Raw genomic sequence first — 26,957 nt, forward strand, 5'->3', positions numbered from 1 at the left:
TCCAGCTGTAGAAGGCTGTGCCAGGCGGGGTACCGGCTCTGACACCCGCTGCTCCCTGCCTGGGTGACCGTGCCGAGGGAACTGCTTCTGCACCGCATAAACCGCCCACCCTACGCAACGCAGAATAACACCATCCACTCGGTAATTTGCACGGTGAAATTATTCAAGGAAACGTTCTTCTTTCAAAGAGAAAAGGTCAAAAAAGGGTTCTGGAGTTACTCATTGAATGGCTTTTGACTTAAAAACCTGACAGGAGCTCGGTGCCGGGCTCCAGCCGCGCTCTGCCTGCCCCCACCCCGGCACCGGCGGCGCTAAGCCCCGCTTATAAAAGCGCTGTGCCCGCTCCTTCCTCTTCTCCTCGTCTTTCCTCCTCCTCCTCCTCCTCCTCCTCCTCCTCCCGGCAGGTATTTAGGGGGAGGGCGCCGGGGAGAGGCCCTTGGCGAGGCGAGGCCGCGACGGGGCGGGAGCGGAAGGGAAAGGGAGGGAAGGAAGAAGGGAAAAGGCGGCGGCGCTCTCGCTCCGTCTCTCGCCGGCCTCCCCTCCGCCTGCCGTGGTCTCGCCCGCCCCCGCTGCCATGTTGGATCGTGCGGCCGCCGGAGCCGGGCCGAAGTTGGAAGTTTAGCCCGGCGCCCGGGGCGGGCGGCCATCGGCCGGGCTGCCCGCCGCCCTCCCTCCCTCCGTCCCCCCGGCCCCCAGCGGGAGGCTCCGCCATGCGGCTGCCGTGAGGCGGCGGCTGGACGAGGAGGACGAGGAGGAGGAGGAGGAGGAAGGGGCCGAGAGCGCCAGCGGTTGCAGGGCGGCGAGGGAGGGCAGCGCCGCCGGGCCGGCCCCGGCCATGAGCGGCGCCCCGCAGCAGCAGCCCCCGCAGCCGCGGCGGGTCACCAACGTGGGCTCCCTGCTGCTCACCCCGCAGGAGAACGACAGCCTCTTCGGCTTCCTCGGCAAGAAATGCGTGGTGAGTCCCGGCCCCGGAGGGGACCGGGGGGGGGGGACTGTGCCGGCGGCTCCCCCTGCCCGGTGCCCACCGTGCCCGGGCGGTGCGGGTGGCCCCGGAGCTCGGGGCGAGGGGGACGGAGCGGGCCGGGGGGCTCGGCCGCTGCCCCCGGGAGGGAAGCGGGCAGAGCCGGCTGGGGAAGTTTGGCCGCCCCGCCAGGCCGGGAGGAGCCGCGGCAAGGCCCGGGTCGGTGCTAGGCCTGCCTCGGCTGGGCTGGGGGGGCCCCGGCGCGGCATCCTCCAGGGTCTGCTTGGGGGAGAGCACAGAGCTGCCCGGAGGGGCGGGCAGGACGCTGGTTAGAAGGACAAGCCGTGTAGCAAAGGTGTTCCCGAGTGTATCAGTAAGTTCTTCGTTTTCAGAGTACCTTCTTGTATGTTAACGTAAAGCGGTACCCATCTGTGTTTAAAAAAAAGAAAGCCACTTGATAGCTTCAGAAGTCAGCTTTTAGGTTCCTCATTTTCAGAATACCTCCTCGTATGTTTATTTTAAACTTATATTTATCCGTATTTAAAAAGAAAACACCCCCACATAGCTTCAGAAGTCAGCTTTTAAGTTCTTCATCTTCAGAATATCTTCTCGTATGTTAGTGTAAAACTGCTCGTCTGTATTTAGCAAACAACAGCCACTTGACAGCTTCAAAAGTCAGTTTTCAAGTTCTTCATTTTCAAATACCTTCTTGTATACTAATGTAAATCTCCATTAATCTATTTTTTAACACAAAGCAACCACTTGATAGCTTCAAAAGTCAGTTGTCTTTTTAAAAAAAATACAGTGCTTTGAGAAAAACAAAACACTGTATGTCTGAAAAAATTAAACAAAACCTGCCCCTCTTGTCCGAACGACCACTTGGAAGCCATTTCAAAGGGGTACCTGGTGTCCTGTGATGCTTTGTGCCCGGCACGAGAGTGCTGCTGTCAGGCAGCTCGCCTTTCGCTGCGGTGCCATGGGGAATGTTTCATGGGCTTTAAGTTGTGGCTCGGAGCGGGGTATCGGTGCCATCGCAGTGCTTCCACATACCTCTGGACTTTGAAACGGTATTGTTGATCAGCCCGTCTCTTGCGAGGGAAGTGTGAGATGTAGTGAACGAACAGGAAGTACGTGATATTTACGTTGGGGTAAGTTAAATTGGAGATGCTGTCACAGCGATTAGGTTAAAATTGGTCGGAAGGTGTGATTACAAAACATGTAAAGAGGAGACCTTTCTATGTGAAGTAATACATTTGTAAGAAATTTTTCATTGAAATATTTTCAGGCACGCGTTTCACATGTTTAGCTCTTTGGCAAAAAAAAATAAAAGTAAAACTTTTCCAAATTAAAAAATAGTGGATGAATTTGTGTGTTTAAATTTGTTTTCCTTCAATTCAGATTTTTCTTGCCAAGTGAACACTTTGTTACGCTCGGCTGTAACACTCACCTACTCAAGTTCTCAACTTCTCTGCATAAATAACATGTAAGGCAGACTTTGGAGGTAAATATCTCTGTAGTATCTGGGTGATGCGATCTGTGGCAGGTTCATAGCTTTGTAGGCATAACTCACTTCTTCATGTTTTTTTGAAATCATGCATTCTTGTGGCTTACGCTGAATTTTGGATGACTTTCCAGTTGAGGATTTCCCAATTGTGGCCCATTCCCTTCCCCTTTTCCCCCTGCCCTATATGATCTCCAGGCTAAGCTTAGGCTTGTCTGACTGTAGTGGAGGGTCTCTGCCGTATAATTGAGTGCTCAAGTCCAGAAGACCGTCAGAGTTCTAGAGACACTAAATATGAATTTTTAGGCTGAGCCAAAAACGGTGGCAGTTTGGAAACTAATTCCTGAACAGATTAAACATCTCTGTCTCAGGGACAGCAGCCTCCATGAGGAGTGGAGCAGGCATCTGGGGATGGATGGTAACTACCTCAGCTGTCCGATTTGGGTCCAAAATGCTCGTCAGAGCCTGATGGTGTGCCCGAAACTATTGACCTTCTGGCTCAACTGTAACTCAGTGGCAGCACGCTGTGCTGGTGAATGCCCTTTTGCTGTAATATGCGTGATATTTGATCTCTTAATATCCACATTTGAATTATTCATTGGTGATACTTCAGGCAATAAACGATGCTTTTTAGGAAAGGAAAATCTTGCAAGTTTCACGGGGTGCTGCAAGCTGGCTTTCATACAAGTTGAGCTGACTGCTACAGGTGGCCTTTCTGCCAGGTTAGGGCATGGGTTTGCTGCTGGATGTGATGTGTGCCTGCCATGTCAACATCACGTCAGGTTAGGTTTTACCTAACCTTCTTTTTACGTGACTAGGGAAGCGAATGCAAAAGGAACTGGTGAAATATTCAACTGCAAACCTAGGTACTCTTTTTGTAGTAATAACTTGTAGTGCTCTTGCGGAGGGCATAGTGCTGGTATCAGTCCTGAGGGTCTTGGTTAAGAAAGCGTCTGGCACCGCAGAGCTGATTTATTTCAGCAGTCTTTCCTGTGACTGCGCATTTGTTTACAAGGCAGCTACACTGAAATAACAGAGGATTCCACTAGCCAATTTTTGTTCTATGGAAATTAAGTAGCTTAATATTGATCGAGTACTCGCAACCTCTGATCTTCAGCATTGACATAATTTCAATGGCATTTTAAGTCATTATGGCTGATAAACACAGAAATTACCTGGGAGTGATGGAAGTGGTGAAGAGCCATAATTCTGTTTGTGTTGCTGGGGCCGATATCATTTTATGGAGAGCTACTGATACTTTGGGGATCTCATTGCCTAGTAGACAGTTGTACTGATTTTTGACTCCTGATTTTTTTTTAACTTGCTGAGCTGTAAAATACTTGTCTGAATCTATAAGCAATCAAAATATCTTTGAAAGTTTAATTTGTCAGGGCAAAAAAACACGCCATTGGCTCATAGCTAAAGCTGCAGCTACAGTGAATTGAGTTAAAACTTGGATCCAGATGTAGAACTACTTATGGTAGGTATCCAGCACATAGCCCTTCAGGACTTGCTTGGTTGCACAGATATATGAAAAGCATTTAACTAGCTTTCATTCAGATGTGACACTTGTTACCTGTCAGGTATAAAACCCACCATCCGTAGAAGTCTTTCAATAACTAGTTTTTATTATAATGTAAAAATAAGTGTATTCAAACATATCTTAATAGGAGCGAGTAGATTACTTTTGTATATGTTACTGAAATATTTTCATGGTTGTGCTGAACTTGGAAGTTTTTCCTTAAATCCCTGTATGTCATCCATTTCAATTTCATCATAAGGAACAAGGTTTTTTTAAGGAAAAAATGCTAGGTGTCCAAGTAATCCATTCTAATAAAGATACTTGATTAATTTGCATGACTTGCAGTGGCCAATAATGTCAGTGATAAAGAATTAGTTTATTCCTGTAGAAATAGCTTTATACATGTAAGAGACCTCAGGAAAGCAAACATGAGAAGTGTGTAACACTTGATAACATTAGAAGCCGGTAATGGAGTATGGATATTTTATGCTGCTTAGAAGTGGGACTCTTCACTTGGTCAAGGGAGTAAGGCTAGGAGTAGGTTGTTTGTAAGATCTCTCTGTAGTGATGTGGTAAACAGGAACTGGTAAAGAATGCAAGAAGAGAAGTGACACAGCAGTAAACTAAGAAAACTATTTTGGCTGCTTTTAAAATGCATGTGACCAGAATAAGGTTGTATGTCAGAGCCAAAGGAGAAGTTGCAGTAATAGTTGAGATAAAACAGAATAAAAACCTGAACGGGGGGGGGGGGGGGTTAGTTCTTAATTGATAAGAATTAGAGATTTTGTCCATCTTGTAAGATTACTTGTGCCTGTGAAAACAGCATGAACTAGGACTCGATGGCTGGCCACAGGCCTGAGAAATGGGCAACCATGTGGCAGGGAGGTGTTGGGCCTCTGCCCCTCGGAGTTTGTGCTGCAGGCTGCACATCCACGAAGGTATCAGAAGAGCTGAGATTGTCACTTGAAAAGGAGTTATCCCTTGAAAAGATAGGAAGAACTTAGTCATCTGCTTAGACAGTGGCGGTGACTTCATCTTTCCTTACGTTCTTAAATGAGATGTGGGGGAGAAGACAAAGGGCGCTGTAGGGCACAGTGTAGGGCACTGAAGAGCAAGGATATTGAGTTGTGCCTAGGTTTCTTTTCTGAATGTCTGTCCGGCTTTGTCAAAAGCCATATAACATCTTCAGATGCCTCATTGGTATCCAGTGGAGTTATTTCCCTAAATGACATGTCAGCAATAACCTTTTATTCTAGAGAGAATTCCACTGGTTTTCGACAGCTCCTCTGAACCAAGTTTGTGCCTACAAATTGATTTTCACAGGAACAGGTCAGACCGGACCCTTCAGAGCAAGCCATCCTCCTCACACTGCGGTGTTTCTTGTTCTTACTTTCCTTACAGCCCGCTATTAATCTAAGGTAGTGAACTATGCAGCAAACAAATAACTTACTCATGGATGAGAAATGTTTTGAGACTACATGTGAATACTCTGCTAGGCATTGTGTCTCATTACTGAAACGCACTTGAGAGAAAGTCATAAAGTGGGATTTAGTTCCAGATTAAGAGACAAATTCAGATGTTGGAGTTCCACTAATGTCAGCAGATAACTCTCGCTCTTATCTAAATCTCCTATTCAGTTTACCTTAAGATAAAAATTTACAAGTACAGGTTGAATTTCTATATCTGCTTGAGTGACCGTAGAGGCTGCATGTCTCCTGACTATGCTTGTCAGCTCATGTGTTACATGCCTAAACTTAGGTGCCTTGATGTGCAGGGTGAGTCCTACTACCCAGTTCAGTCACTGTGTATCTTTGTGAGGAAGTGTTATGTGCTTCTAAGCATAGAGGAGGTGATCCAGTAATACCTGGCTGGAATGAGTGCCTCAGTCCATTAAGGCTTCAGAGCTCTCACAGTCTCTTCTGAGCTACTTCATAGACCTTTCCTCTGTTTTGCAGGTAGTTGAGTGCTGAAAGTCTCTGTGGTTAATGAGCCGGTCGCGAATGCCACTCGTGCTCCTGATAATGCGCTCTGGAATCTTGCAGTGCACGGGCCCAACAGGATGAAAGCAATTTGTAGTCGCAAGCTGCTGTGTTGCAACTTGGCAGCTCTCCACAGCTAAGAACCAGGTGGAGGAATTCAGAAGAGCCCGAAGATGGAGCACAAGTTTTAGTGTAGGATGCAGGTGAACATTCGTAAGATGCCTTGACTACGGGGTTTCCACCGAGATGTCCAGATACCGCGTGTTTAGGAGAACACGTGAGGACGAGGTAGTTTCTTGCGAGAAGATGAAGACTGAGTTTGCTTTTTCATGCAAATACGTAAATGGAAAGACTCTGCTTTGTTGCTCCTTTGATGTAGAATTTGTGATTTCTCTGCTTTATCTGATTGTAAATATTGATTTGAATCTTGTTGCTAGAATGTTTGCTTTGGGACTATTTCTTCTGGAGTTTTCAAGGGTCTGGTATAAGCCCGATCTGTAGTAAGCGGAGTGTGGAAGACCCCTTTTCTACCACCCGTTTTCAGAGTAGAAAAGGTAATCATGGAGATTACTGAGAGTTTAGATCTCAAATCTCCTTTAGTGGAGTTCTGATATGTTTGTCCAAACAAATGTCCTAGCCTTTTCTGTAGAGCTCCTTCTGGCCTTTTATTGCTCTGTTCTTGGTGTCTCTGGTAGTACAGAAATTCAAAACTTGTTTACCACTGCAGTTGAGTAGTAGCAGCTGCAGGTACAGCAACAGCAGTGTTTCCCACCAGCAGCTCCTATCTCTGCACTGGAACATACCAAAGAGTTGAAGTGGTCAGCATGTGGTGAGTGTTGTCAAGAAACTTTGTAGTAGTTCATTTACCGACATGACAAAAGGCTTTTTTGTTATTATTATTTTCCTTGACCTTCTATAGGCAGAGCTGTCCACAGCAGAGATGGTTTCGGTGAGCTTTTCAGTGTCCTGTTAGGATGCTTGCTGTTCACTTAAAGCAGTGTGGTAAGATTTACAGTGTCCTCTCTTCCACTGAGTGCGTTTCGTAGGCTTGTCTCTTGAGCAATCTTTGTAGTACAGAAATAAAACTGAGTGTAGTACAGAACACAAGGTTTTGTGACCTAATACCTTGATACTAAAATACAGGAAGCAGTGAAACTGTGTCATGGGCACTAGGCAGAGTTGCTTTTCGGTAGGTTAGGGAATGACCTCCTCAAGAACAGTTGACATTACTTCTGTGTCCAAGTAACATGTATTATTTTAATTGCCAGCTTTTCCTTGTAACAGTAAATCATGCAAAGTGGATTTAGCAGAATTTGAAGTGTATCTTCATGGGTGGTTTTAAACAACCCCCTCGCTCTACCAGGACGTGACTTGGTCAGATGCTGTAGATATAGTCTTGTTTCCCAATATATTTGCTTGGGTACACTGCCATGCTAAATTCTGTGGCTTCCAGACATGTTGTTTATGCCTGGATAACCACTAAAATGGGCAAAGTAGCTATGCAATTACATTCCTGGAGTTTTCCAGTTACACACTAAAATTCTAGTGTGTTATGATCTTCGTGTGGCAGGAGCAGTGTGCTAGTAGGGCCAAACGGAAAGATATGTAATGCAAACAGCTATGGGGACACTCCTGCAGAAAACTGCTCACTTGATAAGTTCTTCAAATTCAGTAAGGTATTTTCAACTACCCCGGAGTTGGGGTTAGATAATTCTCCTGACACCTCTTCGTGTTTATGCAGTGCATGACGTTTTAGGCATCTCTAATTAGTATTCTGAGGTTGAAAATAATATGGTTCTGGTAGAAATTCATTAAAGCATCTTACAAATTACTCAGTTCCTGTAGACTTGATGTTTTGAGGAAGAGCTTGTTGCTGGCAAGGGAACTGTTGCAGCAGAGCTCCCCAGTACGCTGGCAGATTGCATCTCACCTTTGTTAGGCACGTGCCTTCATACATGCATCCACAGCTTGGTGAGGCTGTTTCCCTATAATGTTTAATCAGCTGCCCTTAAAATCCTGACTCTAGGCAGCTTTTTTTTCCTTTTAAGTTTTCTGAGGAACGATGTTAATGGATTTTCCAGTTTTCCAGTGTGTCTAGCTTAAAGCTGAAAGACCACATTAAGGCTTGCAAGGTCGTAAGTGTTTCCATTTCTGGAAGATGATTTCTCACACTGTTTCCCCCGTCAGAACTTCACGTGTAATTCAGAATTTCCCACATTCATCTCATTTCCCTTCAAAGTGAATGTGTTACTTTGCCTTTATCTCCCCTTGTTAATTAGCCACTATGCAGCATAAGAGCAGTATAGCTAGACAGGAATCTATTTGTGCTCTATAAGCATATTTTATATGCTGGGGTATTGCATCTGCAGCATGAGTAGCACCGACCTACCAAAAGAAAATGCAGTTTTCTCCTGTTTAAAGCTAAGAAAACTGTATTCTATTACTTGAACTCTTAGCTACGGAAAGATAACTGCTTGCTTCTGAGTTTGCAAACGCTTCAAAAATGCATTTGCTTTTAGTATCGTTGATGATGGCTTCCCCAAAGTTAGCCAAGACACTTGGGAATACCTTACAAGAAAGGTTAAGATAGAATATGGGATTCCTAAATGACATCTCTGAGCGTTAAGTAGCGAAACATAATAGTTGTCTCGCTGTTCTGTAGGCTATAAAGAAAGAATATTTGAATATTGGAATTTGGCGCTAAATAGTAAATGGGTTCTCCCTCCTTGAAGTGACAGCCAAAGACTTATTTACACATACGTGACATGTGGATAAGAAAAGAAATGAATAGCAATTTTTGTGTTAATATCTTTCTAAGCTAGGGGTGAAGACAAGTATAAAATGGTTTACCATTTAAACTGCTTCTGTTGTAAAATATACTATTAATTGCCTTCTTAAAAAGAATCCACTTTCTATGTAGAAAATAGAACTCTGTTAAGATTTTGTACAGCAGATTACTATGAAGTTGGTAATGATATTTTAGGAATCAATTTAGCTTCTATTGCTCTTCTAAGTCCCATTCAGCTGATGCAGTTCAAAGCCCTGCACTATGACCTCTGTCCCCTGAATTTTGCATCTCAGTTTCTATCAGGGGCTTCTTCTATTTCCCTCATTGCATTCTTTTCTTTAAAGGGTTTTCTGCCCTTCTTTACCAGCAAAATGATCTCTTCCCCTTATTTCCTCTCTTCCCTTTGTCCCTCAGCTGCCTCCAAAACCTCCCTTTCTCCCTCTAGCCCTTGCATCCACAATCTGGAGGTAGAAAAGTCTCTCTTCGTCACCGTTCTTCCCTCTGCTCCCTTATCTCCCTGTTTCTTGGTTCCTCAACTTTGTTCTCGCTGATGAAGCTGGTGTCTCACCTGGCATGGCGCCCTAACCGTCCACACTTCATATTCTCCGAACTCATCAGAGCATCACACGAGGAGAGGCAGTCCGTGCCAGCCAGCTGTTGGCTGCTGCTTTACGATGCGCTTCAGCCTGAGGTATGCCCGTCAGACATCTCTCCCCTATTTCATCTTCGCTGGCCCAAGGTCATTGCCAGCGTTGCTATAGAAAAGAGAACTTGTGGATGAGAGAGGGGGAAGCACAACCCAAGTGGGATATTCCTCAGGCTCCTCGCGCTGCCCCACCCTCCGCTGCGCTTTCTCCAGGGAGGACCAGACTCTCCAGTTTGGAAGCTGCTATATTAAGAAGCTGTATACGGGAAGATACAGCTTCAGCAACTCTACAGGCCGAGATTTGAAACCACAGAATTGCTTAGTACTGCTTTGAGTGAACTGTAAGTTATTTCCTGCTCCCCTAGCCATGTGATGGCTCTCTCCGAGCACGGCTAAGATGTGGTCATTCTCTGTAAGGAGACATTTTTTTTTCTTACTCCCTCTCAGTCAGCCAAAGCAAATAGAAACATCACTTGGCTGGTGACACTAAATATACACAAAGGCATCCAAATAGGCTCCTCTCTTTTAAAACTGTACTTGATTTTTGTGGTTAACTGAAGAGAGAGGAAGAAAACTATGAACATCCTGTAGTGGTATGTGTTCTGTGCAATACTGCAGGCAAAAGCTTCCCCTTACGTTTGCAAAGAAGGAAGCAGTAGTTTCTAATAAATAAAACGCAGGGCTGTTTTTTCTTTATCTGCCTTTAGTCTGTACCTAATGGTATCTCAGGTATGCAACTTGTTTTGTAACTGGGCACTCAGGATTATTAGCTCTAGACTTTGTTGATACAGTTAACTGCCAGGTTACTAAAAAGTATAGGTTTGGTGCTTAATTTTACACAGCTTTTTATCAACCAGTATTTTTCAGCCTTATAATATGTATTATAACTTTCACCTTTCTTAACCAGCAATGATGGCCTCTGTTTTCCTGATAGTACTGTTCTCAGTTTATGTAGCTGGAACTTTTCGTTTAAATCTACGTAAGGTCTTAAAGTGTCATTGCAACAGAAAATGCTGATTGCTCTCGATCTCTGGATCTCAGTAGTGATTCAACAAACATTTATCTGTTCTTGGAGGAAGTAAGTGTTCTGAGAGATTGGTTCTGTTTGGGTGCCGATATCTGCCTGCTTGAGAGACTTAATACCTTTGTATCTCTGCATGGATCCTGCCCTCCTTGCCTTAGTTCAAGGTCATAAAAGGTGCAACAGACGTAGAGGTGTTTCAGTTCTGTTTGATAAGATGGATTGCGATGGATTTTAGTGCCAAATACTTCTCTAAAAATACGTCACTCTTACATCATGGTTTTCATTTTGTCTTTTTATGTCATGTGGGAGGTATCTCAGTGCTACATTTCTTCATTGAGATTTTTCCTTTGCATCTCTGGCCTTTGCTGCCTGTAAACAAGAAGTCTGGTCTCTTCCTCTGCCCTCTGTTTGTATTACTTAGCTGAGGGTTGCTTAGAGAGCAGGTAGGTGTTTCTGCTGCTGCTTCAGGCTTTGCCCTGTGTAACCAAGGGGTCTGGCCCTCACACTGACCATACCTTTCTGTCCCTGATAACCAGAATCAGTGTGTTCAGAATACAAGATACCTACCCAGAGTGTGTAGAAGCCTTGTGCCAGAGGGACGTATTCTGTCCTTTCCCTCACCTCTGGTACATCAGCTGTGCTACTTCTGCTGATGCTAACAAACCTAAGCAGGGCAGCAGCATGAGCTCAGGCAACGTCCTGTGGTTTTCCATGGTGTTAAATTTGCTGGCATGGGTTTGGGTGATGCTAGCTAGTACTCACCTACTCACCCCAATTTAATTAGCGTGGTTTTGGGACTAGAATGGTGTAAGCAGAGTTTCTAATGGGTGGTATGGGCAGGGCCATCCTCACCCATTTGTGTTGTGTGGGAGGACAATGAGTTCCTCTGTGTAGATGCAAATTCTCCCATACCATTTGTCATCAGATCCAGAAAGTGGGCAGAGTCCTAGTTTGTGTATCCTGTAAAAAAAATACCAGGAGACAAAAGTGACTGCAGTGGTGGGATTTGGTAGGCCCGAGTGAGCCATCTGTTCCAAAATTTCTATTCACATGTGCATTGGAGAGCAAGGGGCAGCTCCGCTGCTGTTCTCATGCCTGTCCTCTTTGACATCAAGTCAGAGTCAAAGTCCTGCCAGCAGCAAAATTCAGTATTGTCTGTCTGCTCTCTGAAACGGTTTTTTGGAAACCTGAGAAAATTTGGGTGACTGGAAGTTTCCAGCAGGTGAAAGCGTGCCTTTGCATGTAGCAACCTACTGCAGCAGGCAGACTATCAGGTGCATCTGACATGCTGTGAACACAAGCTCGTAAGGCTTCTGATCCTCTTCTCTGATTTCAGGGGGGGGAAAAAAAAAATAAGTATTTTGCCTTGTGGTAAGGAGATCAGGCTAACTTGGAGCCGTTCTACAGACACTAGGTGCAGCAGGGATGACCTCAAAGGCTGCTGCATTTCACTTACTGTACTTCTTGATTACAGAGCACAGGCCTATAAAGAAAACACATTCCTGGCCAAAGCTTTCTCTTCTGATGGGTAGCTTGTAAGTAATTCAAGACCAAAGTTCTGTGTGTCTTCAGAGACTCTGGAGATCTGTGCTGAGGTCTCAAAGTCTCCACCACAGCTGCGTTTTGGAGAGGTCCAGCAGTTTACTGTCAGTTCAGACCCAACATTTTCCCACTTGGGATCCAGAGATGGTGCTAGGGAGCGAGGCAGCATAACTAATGACAGTTTAATCATCGTGTGCTCTGTTTTGGTGTTCCAACTTAATCATTTGTTTCTGTCAGAGATGTGAAAGTGTGTCTTTTGCATGCACTGGGTCTCATATTAGATAATGTCTACAGAGCTGAAGCACCTAAATGTTTGAAGCTTTACATTTTTTTCCGTCCTGTGATCTCCTCTTCCTCCTCCCCACCTCCAAAACACCTGCTTGTACAAGGCAGCACTGGCAGGACTGGCCCCCTGGTGATGCTTGGTGCACTACCAGCAGCTCCACCACAGCGGGCCATTTTCCTTTCAGAGTGGAAGGGAGGTAATAATCCAGCATGGATTTAGAAGCTGAGTGCTTTTAGCCTTAATGTCAGGGTGGAGACTTGCATGGCAGCTCTAGCTGCAGTGATTCTTCAAGAAACGAAGTGGCACAGTGCCAATACATGCACATTGTTGTACCATGTTGGAAGCAACTTCTCCAAGGTCACTGCATGCGGACAATCGCTACGATGCACCTTGGAAATAGCAAAAGGCCTTATGTGGTTGGTTTGTGCTAAATAAACATCCCAGCTGTCAGCGAGGGTGCCTGCTCTGTGTCATCGAAGCTGTTTCTTACGCCAGATGCACTGGGCACTTTGTTGAAACGCAACATGGAGGCCTGTTATGGTCGAGTAACCTGGTCCAGAAGTGAAGTAACTGGCATCACTTTGACTCTGGAGTTCCTCAGAGGACCATGATGTCTGCTGCAGACCTGAGGCTTGTATGTGGGGACCAGCGGAGGTAGTGATCCACATTCCAGGTTAGCTCACGGAAAGCGCTGAAGTTCTGCACCGTGCTGCATGTCTCACGGGGGGTGGCAGAGGCCTTCTTCTGAAGGATGCTCCTTTGAGTAACAAGTGTTCTGCAGGCCACGTTCATTGGTAAAGCTGGCAGGCTTTTCAGTTCACTCTTTAAATCTGTCTTCTATAAATAGTCCGTGTGTCCAGGAGTGGAATCTAGGCTAGCAAGAAGTGTTTGGTTTTTTTTCTCCCACTTGGTCAAGCTTTAGCTTGTGTCACTGATACAGCCCCATTGCCATCTTCCTGTAGGAAGGTCGCTGGTGTTTGCACCACAGTGTTGAAGCTTCTGGCAAATTACTTCCTGGGTCCTTTTTTAGGACCCACTTATACAGACTTCAATCTGTTGTTCATAATGCCGAATATCTAGCAATTGATATTGCGTAGGTCCCACTCCTGTAATTACTTCTTCCAGCAGACTGGAAGAGATATCCTATTTCTATACCCATATTAAGTGTTTTGGGTAGGGTGTCATTTTTCTTGAGCTCTGTCTTAATTGGATAATCAACTTGTTTTCTCTAAACTGTATATACCTGGGGCTGATATTATCTTTCATACACTCAACATCAAGAGCACTCCGTTTCTGTGCTAACAGATTGAGGCTGAGCAAGTGCTCAGAGCAATGGGTGCAGTTAGCTGGACACAAGGAAAGGAATACTCATGCAAAAACTGGCAGCCCAGTGTCTGCTTTGGCAAAGGGGAGCTTCTTTCAGTCACTGGAGCTTAAGTTGCATAAGAGCGATTATGGAAGATTATCTCACTTGCGGATGTGTTACACTGCTGGAAAAATGCATCACTGTCATTAGTAACGTTTTTTTCTGTTTAATAGTTACAATCGCTATTAAATCAACACTTTTATTCTGTTAGCAAGTGTGTCATTGCACTACACTGTCTCTACGCCATCACAAAATCACCGTAACTTAGTGCGCAAAAGGAGGTTTTCAGAAGAGTGACAAACATCTGACCTGACCGAAAAGCTGCTGCCAGCTCTTTCAGGCAGCAAGAAGCAGTGGCACTGAGCGTGTTCACCTCGCTGTCAGAAGTTCCAGACCGGGCAGAAAGGCCTCTGGAAAGTAGTTCAGGAACTGAGGTATGTAACACTTCCAGTCTGCTGCCTGGTTAGGTTCCTGATATTGGCTGATGGGACTGCCAATTCGATATGGACTGATTGTCTTCAGTATTTCATTTTCACTATTTCATTTCACATTTTCATCAAAAGCAAAGCTGTGTAAAGATCTTCATTAAAAATATTCTTTTGGTTCAACAGGTTGTATTTCATTAATTCAGGCACTACTCACCAAAAGAGTAAAGGTCAGATTCAGTCCTATTCTTCTAAATGTTCTTCAAAACAAATATTTTCTATCCTAAGTGTTTTTAAAATATCTTAAACTACTGTATTCATCGTAATTATATTGATGGCTATAGATTTTAAGTTCTTGCATTATCTAGCCTAATATTGATTTTCTTTACCATAAGCTTTGCTTCTCACACAAGATGTAGTGTTGAAGGTAGAATAAAAACACTTTATTATCTGTAAATTCAGAGTGGTGCGTGCTTCTAGCACCTTGCACAGCATGTTTGTTATTGCTGCTGAACAATGTTCACAAGTTACCATTGTGAACGGGGACACAGCAATACTGAAGGGAGAAGTAACTTCAGCTTCTGCAGAGATGCTGTTCTGGCCTATTCAAACATAAATATTTAAGAATAAAAGATTAAGAACAGTACCGCTGCCTCCGTTCCTCAATTCTGCCTATGATTGCTCATTATAGCTGCTGTGTAAAAGTGTACTACCAGTGCTGTACTGAAGAGAAGTGTCCTGTGATTAAACTGGAAACCGGTAGGTTTTCTTCATGGACAGTACTTACATACAGACACGAACTGCAGGAGAAATGCATCCTGCTGCCCTTTCTACAAAGCTCTTGCTGTATAAAGAAATGCTGTATCTCATTAATGGTAAATTAGCAGATTCTTTACAGTTTTTGCTGTTCTAGTTTTTCCTAGCAGAGCAGGCAGCCCCGTGATAAGTGAGTCTGGCACCCTAAGGAATTGCAGAGGAAGAATTGAGGCTTCTGGGAAGGAGCTTTCCCGTTCAGCAGTCCTCCGTGCATTTATTTTTGGGTAGTAGGCAGTAAGTTTGGAAAGGAAACTGTCAACTCCATTGTTAGCAAGTTTTGACTTGCAGCTGTTTTTGAAGTCCTGACTTGGCAGAGGGCACTTCTACCCATTTCTTCCCTTGCCCCTGAAAACTGAGTATCGCAAACCCACTGGTTTGTCTTCAGTTTTTTTTCAAGCAATAAACTGCACCCAAACGTTACCTTTATACTGTTCCTTTGGATGGTCCAAAGGGAGCATGTACCAAAAACACAAATTGCACAGGGGAGCCTTTTTATATGGTAGAAATTTACCATTTATAGTACGTGATGTGAGAATTGTAACAAAAATCTTTGAGCTACAGAGCCTGTGCCATAGCAGATGGCTGAGAGTAAGCTCTTAATGCAGTTTCTAAGAGGCATAAATAGTAATACCGAAATCCAGCCTAAAATATCCCTAGTATGTTTCATGTAGCTTTCTTTAGAGGAAGAACCTAGATGTATGGAGAAAATTATTTTATCGAATGGCTGTGCTGGAATTAGGCTGCAGTGCCTAATTTTCAAAATTGCTTCTGTCAGGTGAGTGTCTGGTTCCTCTGGTATTGACATCAGATTTTTTTTTTGTGTGCTTGATCTCATGATTTTCTCAGTCTTTTTCATAAGACTTCCGGGATTCTTGTTCTTCCTCCTGGAAGAGACCCCTAAAAATGCTGAGAAAGTGGGAAATGACTTTTGCTTTATTAAAAAAAAAAATCCTTTTACTATCAAGTTTTGGGACATTTGCTTTGTGGTCTTTATTCTTCCATTTTAAAAAGAAAACGTTTAATATACTGAGTATAAAGTGTGATGACTTACAAAAGCATTAGTATGTATTGTTATTCACAAAGCTTAGAGCTGTGGTTTGTCTAAAATGCAAATAGGTGGCCTACATTCAGGCCAGGGTTTATGTAGAGTTGGCCATATAAGACCACTGTTCTGTGACACTGATTCCAAATTACTAAAATTTGTTTACAAATATTTAAGTTAATATTGCACTCCACGGTATGTTAGCAAAGTCATTGCTTTGGACCTACAAAGAAGGAACGAGCAGTGACATTTGTAACTGTTAGCTGTAATAAATGTCAATTTAATCAAGCCTCATCCCTTGCAGTGAAAGGATATCTCTGTTCCCTTATCTTCATGGTTGTAGCGTGTCTGAGACTAAAACAGTCAACAGTAAACAGGCTATGAAGTAGTAATTGATGTTCACGCATTGTGGAGAAAACTAAGGCAGTTCCACGCTGCTTGTGTTAGCCCTTGCTGTTAGCAGATGAGGTACGGTAGCCCTCGTCCTCCAGCCCCCAAACCCCAAGAAATGGATTTCCGCCTGTGGCAGCCTAATGCTGTTTTCTTCATCAGTAGTTCTTAAAGCACTGTACAGAGGTAGAGGTCACCATCTCCTCCATAGCACAGATGAAGAAAACGAGGCATGGGGGAGAGATGAAGACGAGCATCATGCTACAGGCTGTTGGCAAGACCGCATTTAAAATAGCATTCTCCCAAACGTTTAATGCTTTCGCTATTAGGTATGTCTTCTGCTCTCAAGGATCTTTTAGCACTGTATCCGCTGACTGAGCTTTGAATTTGGCCAGGTATCATGTAACCACTAAATCTTTGTGCTCTTTTTCTTCTAGTAGCACACCTACATTTGAGGACTTACAACTTTTTTCATAGCAGACTCAGTTATTGGCATAAAAAAAATAATCTTATGTACAATTAAGAGTTTCCTTATCTGGCTTGAATTATAATGGTTCTCTTCAAACAGGGACTGCTGCAGGAGGAATTAAAACATGTTTCTGTGGCACAGGGAAAGTGGAAGGGGAGCTGCTTCTCTAAGTACCCTTATATAAGTGGATTGAGGCTGCTTTATGGGGCAGGCCTCCAGTTGTATACACAATTGCGAGACCAGTTGCTGGCTATTATTCAAAGAGGTTTTACTTTTAATAGTCTTTTCTCAAATTTGTTCATATTTTGAAGGGAGTTCTTTGTTTTGTGTTGGCATGAAGTTAATGTTTTCTTATAAAGAGCCTTTCTTTTACAATAGTTTAAGCTGGTTTATTTCAGTGTTCTAGAAGTATTTGAAGTCCAAATTCCTTATGTTATGCCCTCAGTTCTAAAGATCATAGGAAAAGTTCACCTGAATCTTACCTCTGTAAAGCAAATATATATATATTTTAAATCTGGAAATGAGACTACAGGGAGATGATAAATAACATTTTCAAATGATAAATAACAATTTCAAATTAATGAGTATTCGAGAGCTAGAATAAGTCAAATTCCTGAGGCTTATGCTTTGCATCCTTTCTTTAATCAATGTAACTGTTGGTTTGAAGACTTTCATTGTGGATGTGGTGATGCATATGCCACTGAGTGGGTCTCTAAAGAACTTCAGTGGATCTAGCACTTTTTTTAAACTGCCTGTTTTCCTTTCATGAACAAGGGTCTGAATTCTGACTCATTTTCATGAAGGCATTCTCATATTTTTGAAGTAGATGTGAAGATCTGTTTATAATAGTCTGCATTAAATACAGAACTAAGTGTGTAGCACCTGAAAAAATATTGTGTAGGAAATGAAATGGCTGGTGAATGCTGGAGAAAGAGGACCTTGGTGCATGAAAGCAATGGGTAGATGGTAGAGGAGAAGAAAACATTGAGTCAGAAGAACAAGTTTCCCTTATAGCCGAGTTAGCAGTGGTAAAAGGCAAAACAGATTTGAGCTCCAATTGTATCCTGTAAGTAGCGTGAAACTCTTTTGATTCTTGCACTGTATTTATATGGCTTAAAGCCAACCTGCGATTTCTGTGCAAGGCTATGAAATGTTGTTTTGGGAAGTACATAATGTCCAGATCTGTACAATGGTTTATTTGTGTGAGTATCATCCTAGTCTTTAAAGTCCTGGTTAATTTACAGTGGCTCACAAGGTAGACTTAAACATTTAATCTAAAAATTCTCTTGAGCTTTGAAAAAGAACAGTCCTATAAATGGCTTGTTTCTTTTGGAGGAAAAATTGCAAGATCAAGTGTGTGTCTTCTGCAGTGAGACTACTTGCTCCAGGGCAGTGGGGCAGCGAGAAGCTCGTGGCAGTTGTGTGTACAGCACACTTTTATTTGTTCTGAAAGTAACTGAATGCGTAACTTTGACAACAGAGCACAAATAACTGTTTTGTCACGTGTTTGCTGTTTTCTGGCCAGCCAAGATTTCAACAGAGCTAAGACGTGAGACACAGCTGAGTGAGGTAATAACACTGTGCAGGTAAGCAGGAAGTGTCCGTGTTTAGTTTGCTCATAGGCGGAAGCTCCAGGTTGAATGTCACCTCCTACGTTAGTTGCTAACCCGAGATGGGCCAGCTCCGGGGTACTGTAATGCTGTAATTGCCAGCCTGCTTGGGGCTGTGGCTACGTGACTGCTCTGGAGGGCTGAGGTCTTGAACTGAGGTTGTAGGCTTTAAGAATACCTTTGATGAAAGCATTTTCTTTCCCCTCTGTTAGATTAAGATCCTTGTTTGTCCAAAATAATAAAGAATGCCTGAAGTGGCTTTGCGCTGTTCCATAAAAACTTCCTCTCTTCCTTCTCCCTTCAAATAAGTAAAAAGCAGTCCCCTTTATGCTATGGCTTTATTTTTAATATGGTCCAAGTTTGTGTGTAGGTGGGAAAAAAGATATTTGCTTCTATACATAGTACACTTCTAAATCTGTGGGTGATCATGGGAAATTAAGCAATGAAAAGAAAGCTTTAAGCTTAAAACCGAACATTGTTGGTGACTGCAATAAACAATTCCACAGGCAGTGGAACTGATGAGGCCTCCGTGTCTGGCAGCTGAGGAACTTTTCGATTTGCACCAAATAAAGCTTTTCTCCTGTGCCTGGGTATTTACAAAAGGCTCTAATGTCAATTCTGTCAAATAAGGTAAAATCTCTCTCCAGTTTTCTTGTCTGTGGAGCAATCGGTCTGTCTCCTGAAAATAATGTCCTGCAAATTGTATTAAAATTAGAAGATTGTTTCCAGCTGCTTAACTTGTTGAAATCTGCCAGCAAACTCCAGTTCTCTATTTCTTGCTTCTGTGGGAAATGGGTATACAACCATGTCTGTAGCATCTGAAGTTGACTTTTTTGCAATAAACAATTCTCTTCAGAGATGAGTTTGTAAGTAATTAAGTATATCTTTAATAGCTGTGAAAGTTGAAGTAATTGCCATTTTGCAATTGCAAATCGCAAATAAAGAAATATCTAAGTCGCCAGTAAATGAACACTCAAGTGGAGGACTTGTCTGTGAAGATTCAGGAGACAACCTGGTGCAAAGAAGTAAATTGTGAGACTCTGAGTTGCATAATCTGGCTTACCAAATTTCAAGTGTGCAGTCAAGGTATGGAAGAGTCCTTGAAAGGTATTTTTATCTACAGAGAAGTCTCCGTGTGTGGACTACCAAGCCAAGGGCATCACACACTGTACAAGAGGCAGGAACCTTAAATAATGTGACCCACATCTCTTAAGGGAAAAAGACTAAAAAGGTGGTTGAACACATGAACACATCTACTTTACCTATCCCATCGTGTTCTTCTATCATCATTACGGAGTGGGGCCCCAATCCTTGTGTTCTTCAGATAAGGTGTCAGCAGGAAGCAAAACCAGTCTCCTTAGTGTTACTGGTCTCTTCTCTCTCCTGTGCCGTTTCTTCCCATCTCCGTCCCTTCCCTTTCTAAAACTGCAAAAGCAGGTGGCGCTTACTTGCAACGTAAGCACACTTGTGAATATTTGAGAACTCTAAAATTTGATGAAGGCTTTGATATTTCTTTATATTTCTTGCCATGATCCCTGAAGTGGACCTAAACCTTCACAACAGGCACATATGCTTAAGAGAGGTGGATCATGTACTGTCCAGGGCTGATAAACATTGTAGGTTCCTGAACTTAACCAAACTCAACTTTTCCAAGTTTCTGTGGAAGTGCTAGGAAATTTTTGTCTACTGTAGGAAATGCCTCTGCAACTTACAATGTAAAAATTGCATACTTGCGTGTCATTTAAGTGGCCTAATTAGTTTAGGGCTCATCTGAACAGAGACAGGCTCATTTAGAAGCACATTTGGAGGAGACTGCAGCGTGCGCCGTCTGTAGGATTGCTCAGCGCTGAGAACACTCACCCCGGAGGTGGGTTATCAGCCCTTCCTTGCAGGATGGGAACGCGCTGTTCCCACATGGCAGGAGACAGCCTCAGCGCCAAGAAACAGCAACGTTTCTCTTGAAACTGGACCACTGTGCAGAAGGGAAATCCAACTGCTGGGGCATGGAGCTGCGATGTGCGTGCCACCACCGACGGCCTTCCCATGAGAAGGGGAGGAGGTTCCAGCCTCTGATCCACGCAGCGGCTTCTGTCGATGCTCTCTGTGTTCAGTGATGAGTTACAGCGCATAGGCTGCGTTGAGCACTGCAGAAGCGTTTTTGGAAGCTCTATCTACTTATGACAGCAAAGATAAGCTAATTGCTGAATGACATGAAGGCATTACCACTGTCTGACTCCAGTTTAGTTCACTTTGAATAACATGAGCTTATTAAGGTGTTGACGCTTAAATGTGTAATTATTTAAACAGTAGGTTTTTTGAGGTAACCTAAGACTTCAAGCAGTGCTTCTGCTCGATTGAGCAGTGTGATTTTTTTTCTTCTGCAAAATACTTCTATTCTAGAGAAAGAAATGTCAGCCACCGAGTTCTGTCTAATTGGCTAATTTTCTGTCAACTAATCTGATTTCTTACAGTTAGCCACCCAGTGTTCTTGCTGCTGCTGCTGCTTTCCCTTTCATCACCCTTAGTGAGTTTCCATCTCCTTTTTCATGGCTTAAATAATGCTTGGCTAGTAGAGATTTCCTCTGTACCAAAGCTTCCCGTCCTTGCCGTGGTCAGGATTAGAGTTACACCTCAGTAAGCGTTCTCCACAGCGAAGTGGTGCTTGACTTTAGCACACCTCTGTTCTGGAGCCCGGCCATCTGAGGCCGCCTGTGACTTCCCCCGGGTTTAATGACACTCAATGGCAACAGCCGTTTATTCTTGAACCCTTGTAGAAGCAAACTGCAAGCTGTCCTCCTGATCTTGTATCAAAGAAGAACCAAGTGGCATGGGAGCATCCAGCATCATCACCTGGTCAGGCTTCAGGGTGTTGGCTTAGGATAATGGGGATTGCAGCAGGTCTTACAATGCCTTCCTCCAGTACCTGCTCACCAGTAGTAGTGTTGGTCAGGGCAGCTTTTTCCAGATACCTACTTTAAGGAAATAAAAATAGAAATATTGGTGTGTATTCTGGTAGGATGGGGATTGTACACAGCTAGGCGGTTCTGAATTGCAAAGTAGCATCATAGCATTTTTCATGGAAGCATTAAAGTAGCTAACTGTGTGCCCTGAGACTTTCAAGCTGAAAGTCTTTTGATGGACTAACTGAAGAAGCTACGGGCATTATACCAATATCAGCATGCTTCTTCAAGAAGTTGCTTTGCCTGGAAACAAACTGCAGCTAGTTGTAGTCTTGTAGTCTTGCACTGTAGGGCAAGGGTAGGGCAAGGTTTTCCTTCAGTTTTCTTTGTAAGATTCTTCCCAGGGCTGGGAGGGGTAACTAGGAAAAGAAATCTGCCATGTGGGATTTAATTGCCTCTGTATACATGGGTCTGCACCTTTCTTGGAAAAATCTGGAGTTTTAAAATTGGACAGACTGACAATCACTGGTTTCAGAAGTATTGTTGACGTGTAACACAACAATACCGAACCATTAGAAGAATACATTGTACTTAGTTGTATTTTTACAAGCACTAAACTGGGAGTGATTAAGCACTGGAACAGGCTTCCCAGAGGTAATTTGGGGCCTTTAAACTTAACTGGGCAAGACCTTGAGCAACCTGACCTTGCTTAGCAATTGCTTAGCAATTACCCTTGCTGTGAGCCAGAGGTTGGACTGGATGCCTTAGGGAGGTCGCAGCCGACCCGAGGTATCTGAGGTTCTTTGACGGTGGCACTGCGAGCAGCTGGCAGCTGTACGTGGAGACCTGTATGCTGGCATGGATTCTGCTGAGCTGTCCGGTGTGCCTCTTGCAATCAGGCATGCTGCTGTCTGTGCTGGCTTGCTTTACTGTTTTTGAGACACGCTGAGTTACTCTAAGTAATTAATTAGGTGTCTGCAGCAAGCGTTCATACCAGAAGCTGATCAAAGTACTCGGGTACCTGCTGCCCAGCTGGAAGCTATCAGCACGGGTGTGAGCCACCCCCACAAACGCGTGGTGACTCGTTGTGGCCACCTTTTGCAGGCAGAGGGTGTTTCATGAGCCCTGTGCTGATAGCGCATATCCTGCAGCCTGCGTGTCCAAGGATGAGACCAGCTCTGCCAGTGAGCTGATGACGCTAGGCTTACTGCTTCCCAGCTCATTAGTGTGAGGGGTGTGACAAGTCCCTGGAATCAGTGGCATGTCCTCCTGCAGGATGCTGGCTGTGGGAACGAGAAAAGGAAGCAAGGAGGTTGGTTTTCCTCTCGTACCCTGCTGGCTTCTTACTTTTTCCTGTGCACATTTTCCAGATACAAAGGTATATAAAAAGGACAAAGACCTCAACAGAAGAGTTAAGCACAGCAGTAGGATCAGCTTCAAAATCTTCCTACTGAAACCACAGCAATAACTTTTAAGTGTTAAGTAACACAGAAGCTTACTGAAACTCAGAAAAACCACCCTAATTACTTGGAGGATTTAATGGCACTCCTGTTCAATTCTGTCTCTGAAGTCAGGGGCAGGACTTCTTGTGAAGAAATATTTACATACATCTTTAAAGAAATGCTTCTAAATGTAACATTCATTTCAAGAATGGTGTGAGAAACTGAGCAGTGTATATTAATTGGCTTCAAAAGACGAATGCAAATTCAAAAAAATCACATTGAATGTTTAAGTTACAGTATTTGTGTAAGTGTTCCCAAATGCTGCAGTTCTGCAATTAAAGTTGAAAAATGTCAATTAGCATGGATGAGATTGATAATGAATAGCAGTGGATGAAGTTTATGGTTCATAAGTTCATACATTTTTACAAGCTGTATGTGTACATTTCCAAAGGTTGTGGATGATTAAATATTACTGTCAACTGTCTTCCAGAAGCTGAACAACATAAAGCATTGTAAAACATCGTTCTTGTGTATGATGAAAACAAACAGAGGCTGAAGTAAAAGGAGATGGATTTTATTGTCCTCCTGCCGAAATACATCTTGTATTTTTTACTGTTGTCCCTTATTTGTTTTTTTTAAAGTGGTGTAATAGTGGAATTCATAATTAATGTTCTAACGTGAGAACCTCATTGTAGTCTGTCAACACTAGGAATTTGCACAATGCTAATTAGTAAGTTAAAATGTAATTTAACTCTAGGCTTGGTAAGTCTCAGAACAACACCTACTTTAGATGCAGTGAAATTGTTCTCTGACTTGCAAATTGAGCTCTGTGCTTAGAGTATCCACGTGTAAATTAAACCTATTGTGATTACACAGAATGAGGACGCTGTTTTTGTGTAATATTCTGTCTGCTCATGGGGTAGGTGCTGATTCCAGGTTATATGCAGTCGTCATGGAGTTACGACAGCTAGCGTTTGCCCGGATAATCCAGTTGATGTTTTTGCTGCTAGATACAATAGGAAGCAATACATAGTGAACCATTTCTTGATGCAGATCATTCTTCTGGACCTTGAAAGTAAGGTGCATAAATTGCTGCCAAAGCCATCTTTTTCTCTGGGTAGCCCTACTGGGAGGACGGTGGTGGAGGTGGACTTGCTTCAGAGGCTTGAGAAGGCTTCTTGTATGGACAGTGGGGTTTGGTTGAATGCAATGTTGTCTTGGTTTCAACTGTAGAGTGGCACACCTGTGCTCCTTTTTGTGGTGGTGTTTACAAGGTTATCAATTTAAAAAGGAGATGAGATGGCAGAAATGAGAGAAAAGGCTGTTAGCAGTTCTGAACAAAATATGGGCAGTTGTACCCCAAATCAAGTCTTTGCCTATTGCAGCATAAGCGAAAAGTAACATCTCTTACACCTGTGACATCTGTCAGCAAACTGTTCTGGTGTGCTGGTGTGGCTAATTCAAGGTTCCCTTTTCCTCACCTGATGAGTCCAGTTATGACTAAATTAGTCGTATTACTCTGTAGGTTATAGGGAGGGAAGTCTTGCTTTGTATTTAGTTGTAGAGCATCTGAGGAGATGACTGCAAAGCTTTGAGTCAGCTGTAACTTCTTCCTGATGGATACCACAGCGGTGAGAAGTCGGTCTTACTATCTCTGAAGAAATGGTTGCAAGGAGGAACGTGTGAAAATTGCATCACAGGTCTTTGCCAAAGGTTATAAAGCTTCCCTAGGGAGTAGCTGTCAGTCCAACTAATTACTTTGCCTCTATTTTAACAAAACTAGAAGCTTCTTGATAAGAAAACTCCGAGAAGCTCAAGTGATTCTTTCAGTCACTGTAAACCAATTGAAAAGTGTGACATGGGTGATAGTGTTATTTAGTAGATACCAATAGACGTTGATGTAATGCACCAAGGCGTGCATTCTGGATAAGCCACCTGTTTAGGTAAGCAGTTAGTGTCGATGAAGGCGCAGCAATGCTTGTAGGGTGGCTGGGGAAACCTAGTATGGAGCCCATTGCTCGGACAATGTTTGAGATGTGATGAGGGTAATGAAAGCATAGATGCGTTATTTTTATTTATTTCTGTATTTTTTGGTACAAGGATGACTTAAAACTAGTATCACGTCTCTAAACAGTAGAGTAATTATGGGTAAAGAACTATGACAGAATATCTCTAAAAGCATGTGCAGCGTGGAGAGGCAACCAAGGAGCCATTCCTGCTGTCTCCTAGCATAAGGACTAGCAGGGATGGTGAACTGAAACTACCAGGTGGCACATTTTTAAATCAAAGGAGTTCTTGACACAGTGTTTAAGTGAACAATGAAATACGTTCCTGTACGCTGTTGTGATGCTCAGAAATTCACATGGATTCAAGGAGAGATGAGAGAAATTCATGGAGGAAAAATACATGCCGTAAAACACACGTGCTGGCTTAGGAGGGCTTTGAGCTCCAGCCTGCCCGTGCTGGGGGTCTGTTCCCATGGCAGAGGGCTGTCCTGCTGTGTTCCCTAGGCATCTGCCAATGTTACAGCAAGGATCCTGAGCTAGATAGCCTCTGGTCTGTGCCGTGACAGGCTTTTTAAGCTATATATCCTTGTGACTTGGCTACAAGATGAAAATTGGAACCTTTGAAGAGTATTTATTCCCTCATGGGACTTTTACAGTAGAACACAAATTATGTATATACTAGAAAATTTGTTCAGGTACATTTCCAGACACGGAAACAATCTGGTTTAGAATAATATTTTAATAAAATCTCTCAATTTGAAAACAGGACAGCTTCACGTTGCCAACTGGGAGCGATCCTTGTTCATACGAATTCCCAAACCATGCCAAAGAATTTTAGGGGTTTGCTAGTTGGCATAGGTTAAAATCATGCCAGAGACCATTTTTAACAATTAAGCAATATAGGCAGTTGCATTCCAATACCCGGGAGTGTTTCCAGGCCCTGTAATTTACAGCCTGAATATTGCATTTCTATTCAGTTTGAAGTAACGAACAGAAAAACGTAGTAGCACAGTAGGGCTTCTCTGTGTGACTGCCATAGTTACTGGTCTGCCTCTTACAGGCAAAGTCGTCTTGCTGATTTTATGGCTGAGAACAAAATGTTCTATTAGGTTCTTAAGCAATTTAAATCTTGCACAAAAAAAGGGCAAGGAAGTGATGTGGGGTCATTTGAACTTGCCTGTATTGGCACCTGGGAAATAGTCTAAAGTTGCTGTTTAGAATGAAGATCAGTAAGAGTTGCTTTGCTAAAATGTAAAATGCGTTGGTTTTACCTTAAAAGTAATCACTACTTTTCCTTTCTAGACGATGTCTTCAGCAGTTGTTCAAATATATGCAGCAGATCGCAATGCCATGTGGTCAAAGAAATGCTGTGGTGTAGCTTGCCTTGTAAAGGACAATCCGCAGAGGTCATATTTTATTAGAATATATGACATTAAGGTAAGTGTCTGTTCTTTTTCAGACTGACTGTTATATTTATTCTCCATTTTGAATTGAATGAGTTTAGGTGATTGTAGTTAACACACTTTACAGAAATTCTGAAGTAAATAGTTGTGCACTGAGCAGTTCAATGACAGTGCTTATTAATAGGCGTGTGCAGCTTTCTCAGGTGTTCTAAATTTAAGTTATTTCAATATGTCAGCTCTTACAGATGAAATAAAGATGTGTGATTTTCTTGCAGCTCGCAGAAACTGTCCTCCACTAATCAGATTAGTGAATCCAGTGAAAGCTAGCGTAGTGTCACTGATACGGATAGCTGTCAGAACTCTAGCAGGTGTCAGTACCTTGGCTGGTACTAATAAAATAGGTGCTGTGTTCTTTAGGGATGAAAACCAGAGTCTTCTTTTTTATGATCGGTGTGTTCATGCATGTGAAAACTGTAGGATAAACATTTTTTTCCCACAGTATGTATATTCATATCCGTCCGATTCTAATATTTCACTCACGGCAGTGTGAACTAAGAGCTTATGTGTTCCAAGATGTTTTTACAACAAAAAAATGATACCTAGAAGTATAAGTCCTGACTTTCACTGAGACTTTGGAAAGCTTCCCATTCCATCTCTAGTTAGGAATAGCTCACTGTCTGTCAACATTAATTCCTTGAAGTCTCTCAGATTGATTCGGAAATGCTAGTTGGCATTTACATTTGTGATTTGGTACTTCATTATTAGGCTTAGAAACCTGTTCCTTGTGCGCTGAACAGTAATGCCATTTAAATATATAAAACTTCTTAAAAAGGTGAGAT

At 43.1% G+C, this 26,957-nt stretch overlaps 1 protein-coding gene across 2 annotated transcripts in view; it reads left to right on the forward strand.

The window, feature by feature from the left end:
• Nucleotides 1–462: 462 nt before the first annotated feature.
• WASL (WASP like actin nucleation promoting factor) overlaps nt 463–26,957 on the forward strand; it is a 49,762-nt gene continuing 23,267 nt past the window's right edge. The window contains exons 1-3 of one of the 2 annotated variants that reach the window (XM_080576721.1): nt 817–955; nt 5,940–6,251; nt 26,018–26,152. In XM_080576721.1, coding sequence (XP_080432847.1) covers nt 6,210–6,251; nt 26,018–26,152 — 177 coding nt within the window. In that variant the 5' untranslated portion in view covers nt 817–955; nt 5,940–6,209. Of the gene's footprint in view, nt 956–5,939; nt 6,252–26,017; nt 26,153–26,957 lie in introns of both variants that reach the window. The other variant, XM_080576720.1, reaches the window with a different exon arrangement.

Source organism: Anser brachyrhynchus, assembly GCF_964034855.1.
Source record: "Anser brachyrhynchus genome assembly, chromosome: 1".
NCBI lineage: Eukaryota > Metazoa > Chordata > Aves > Anseriformes > Anatidae > Anser > Anser brachyrhynchus.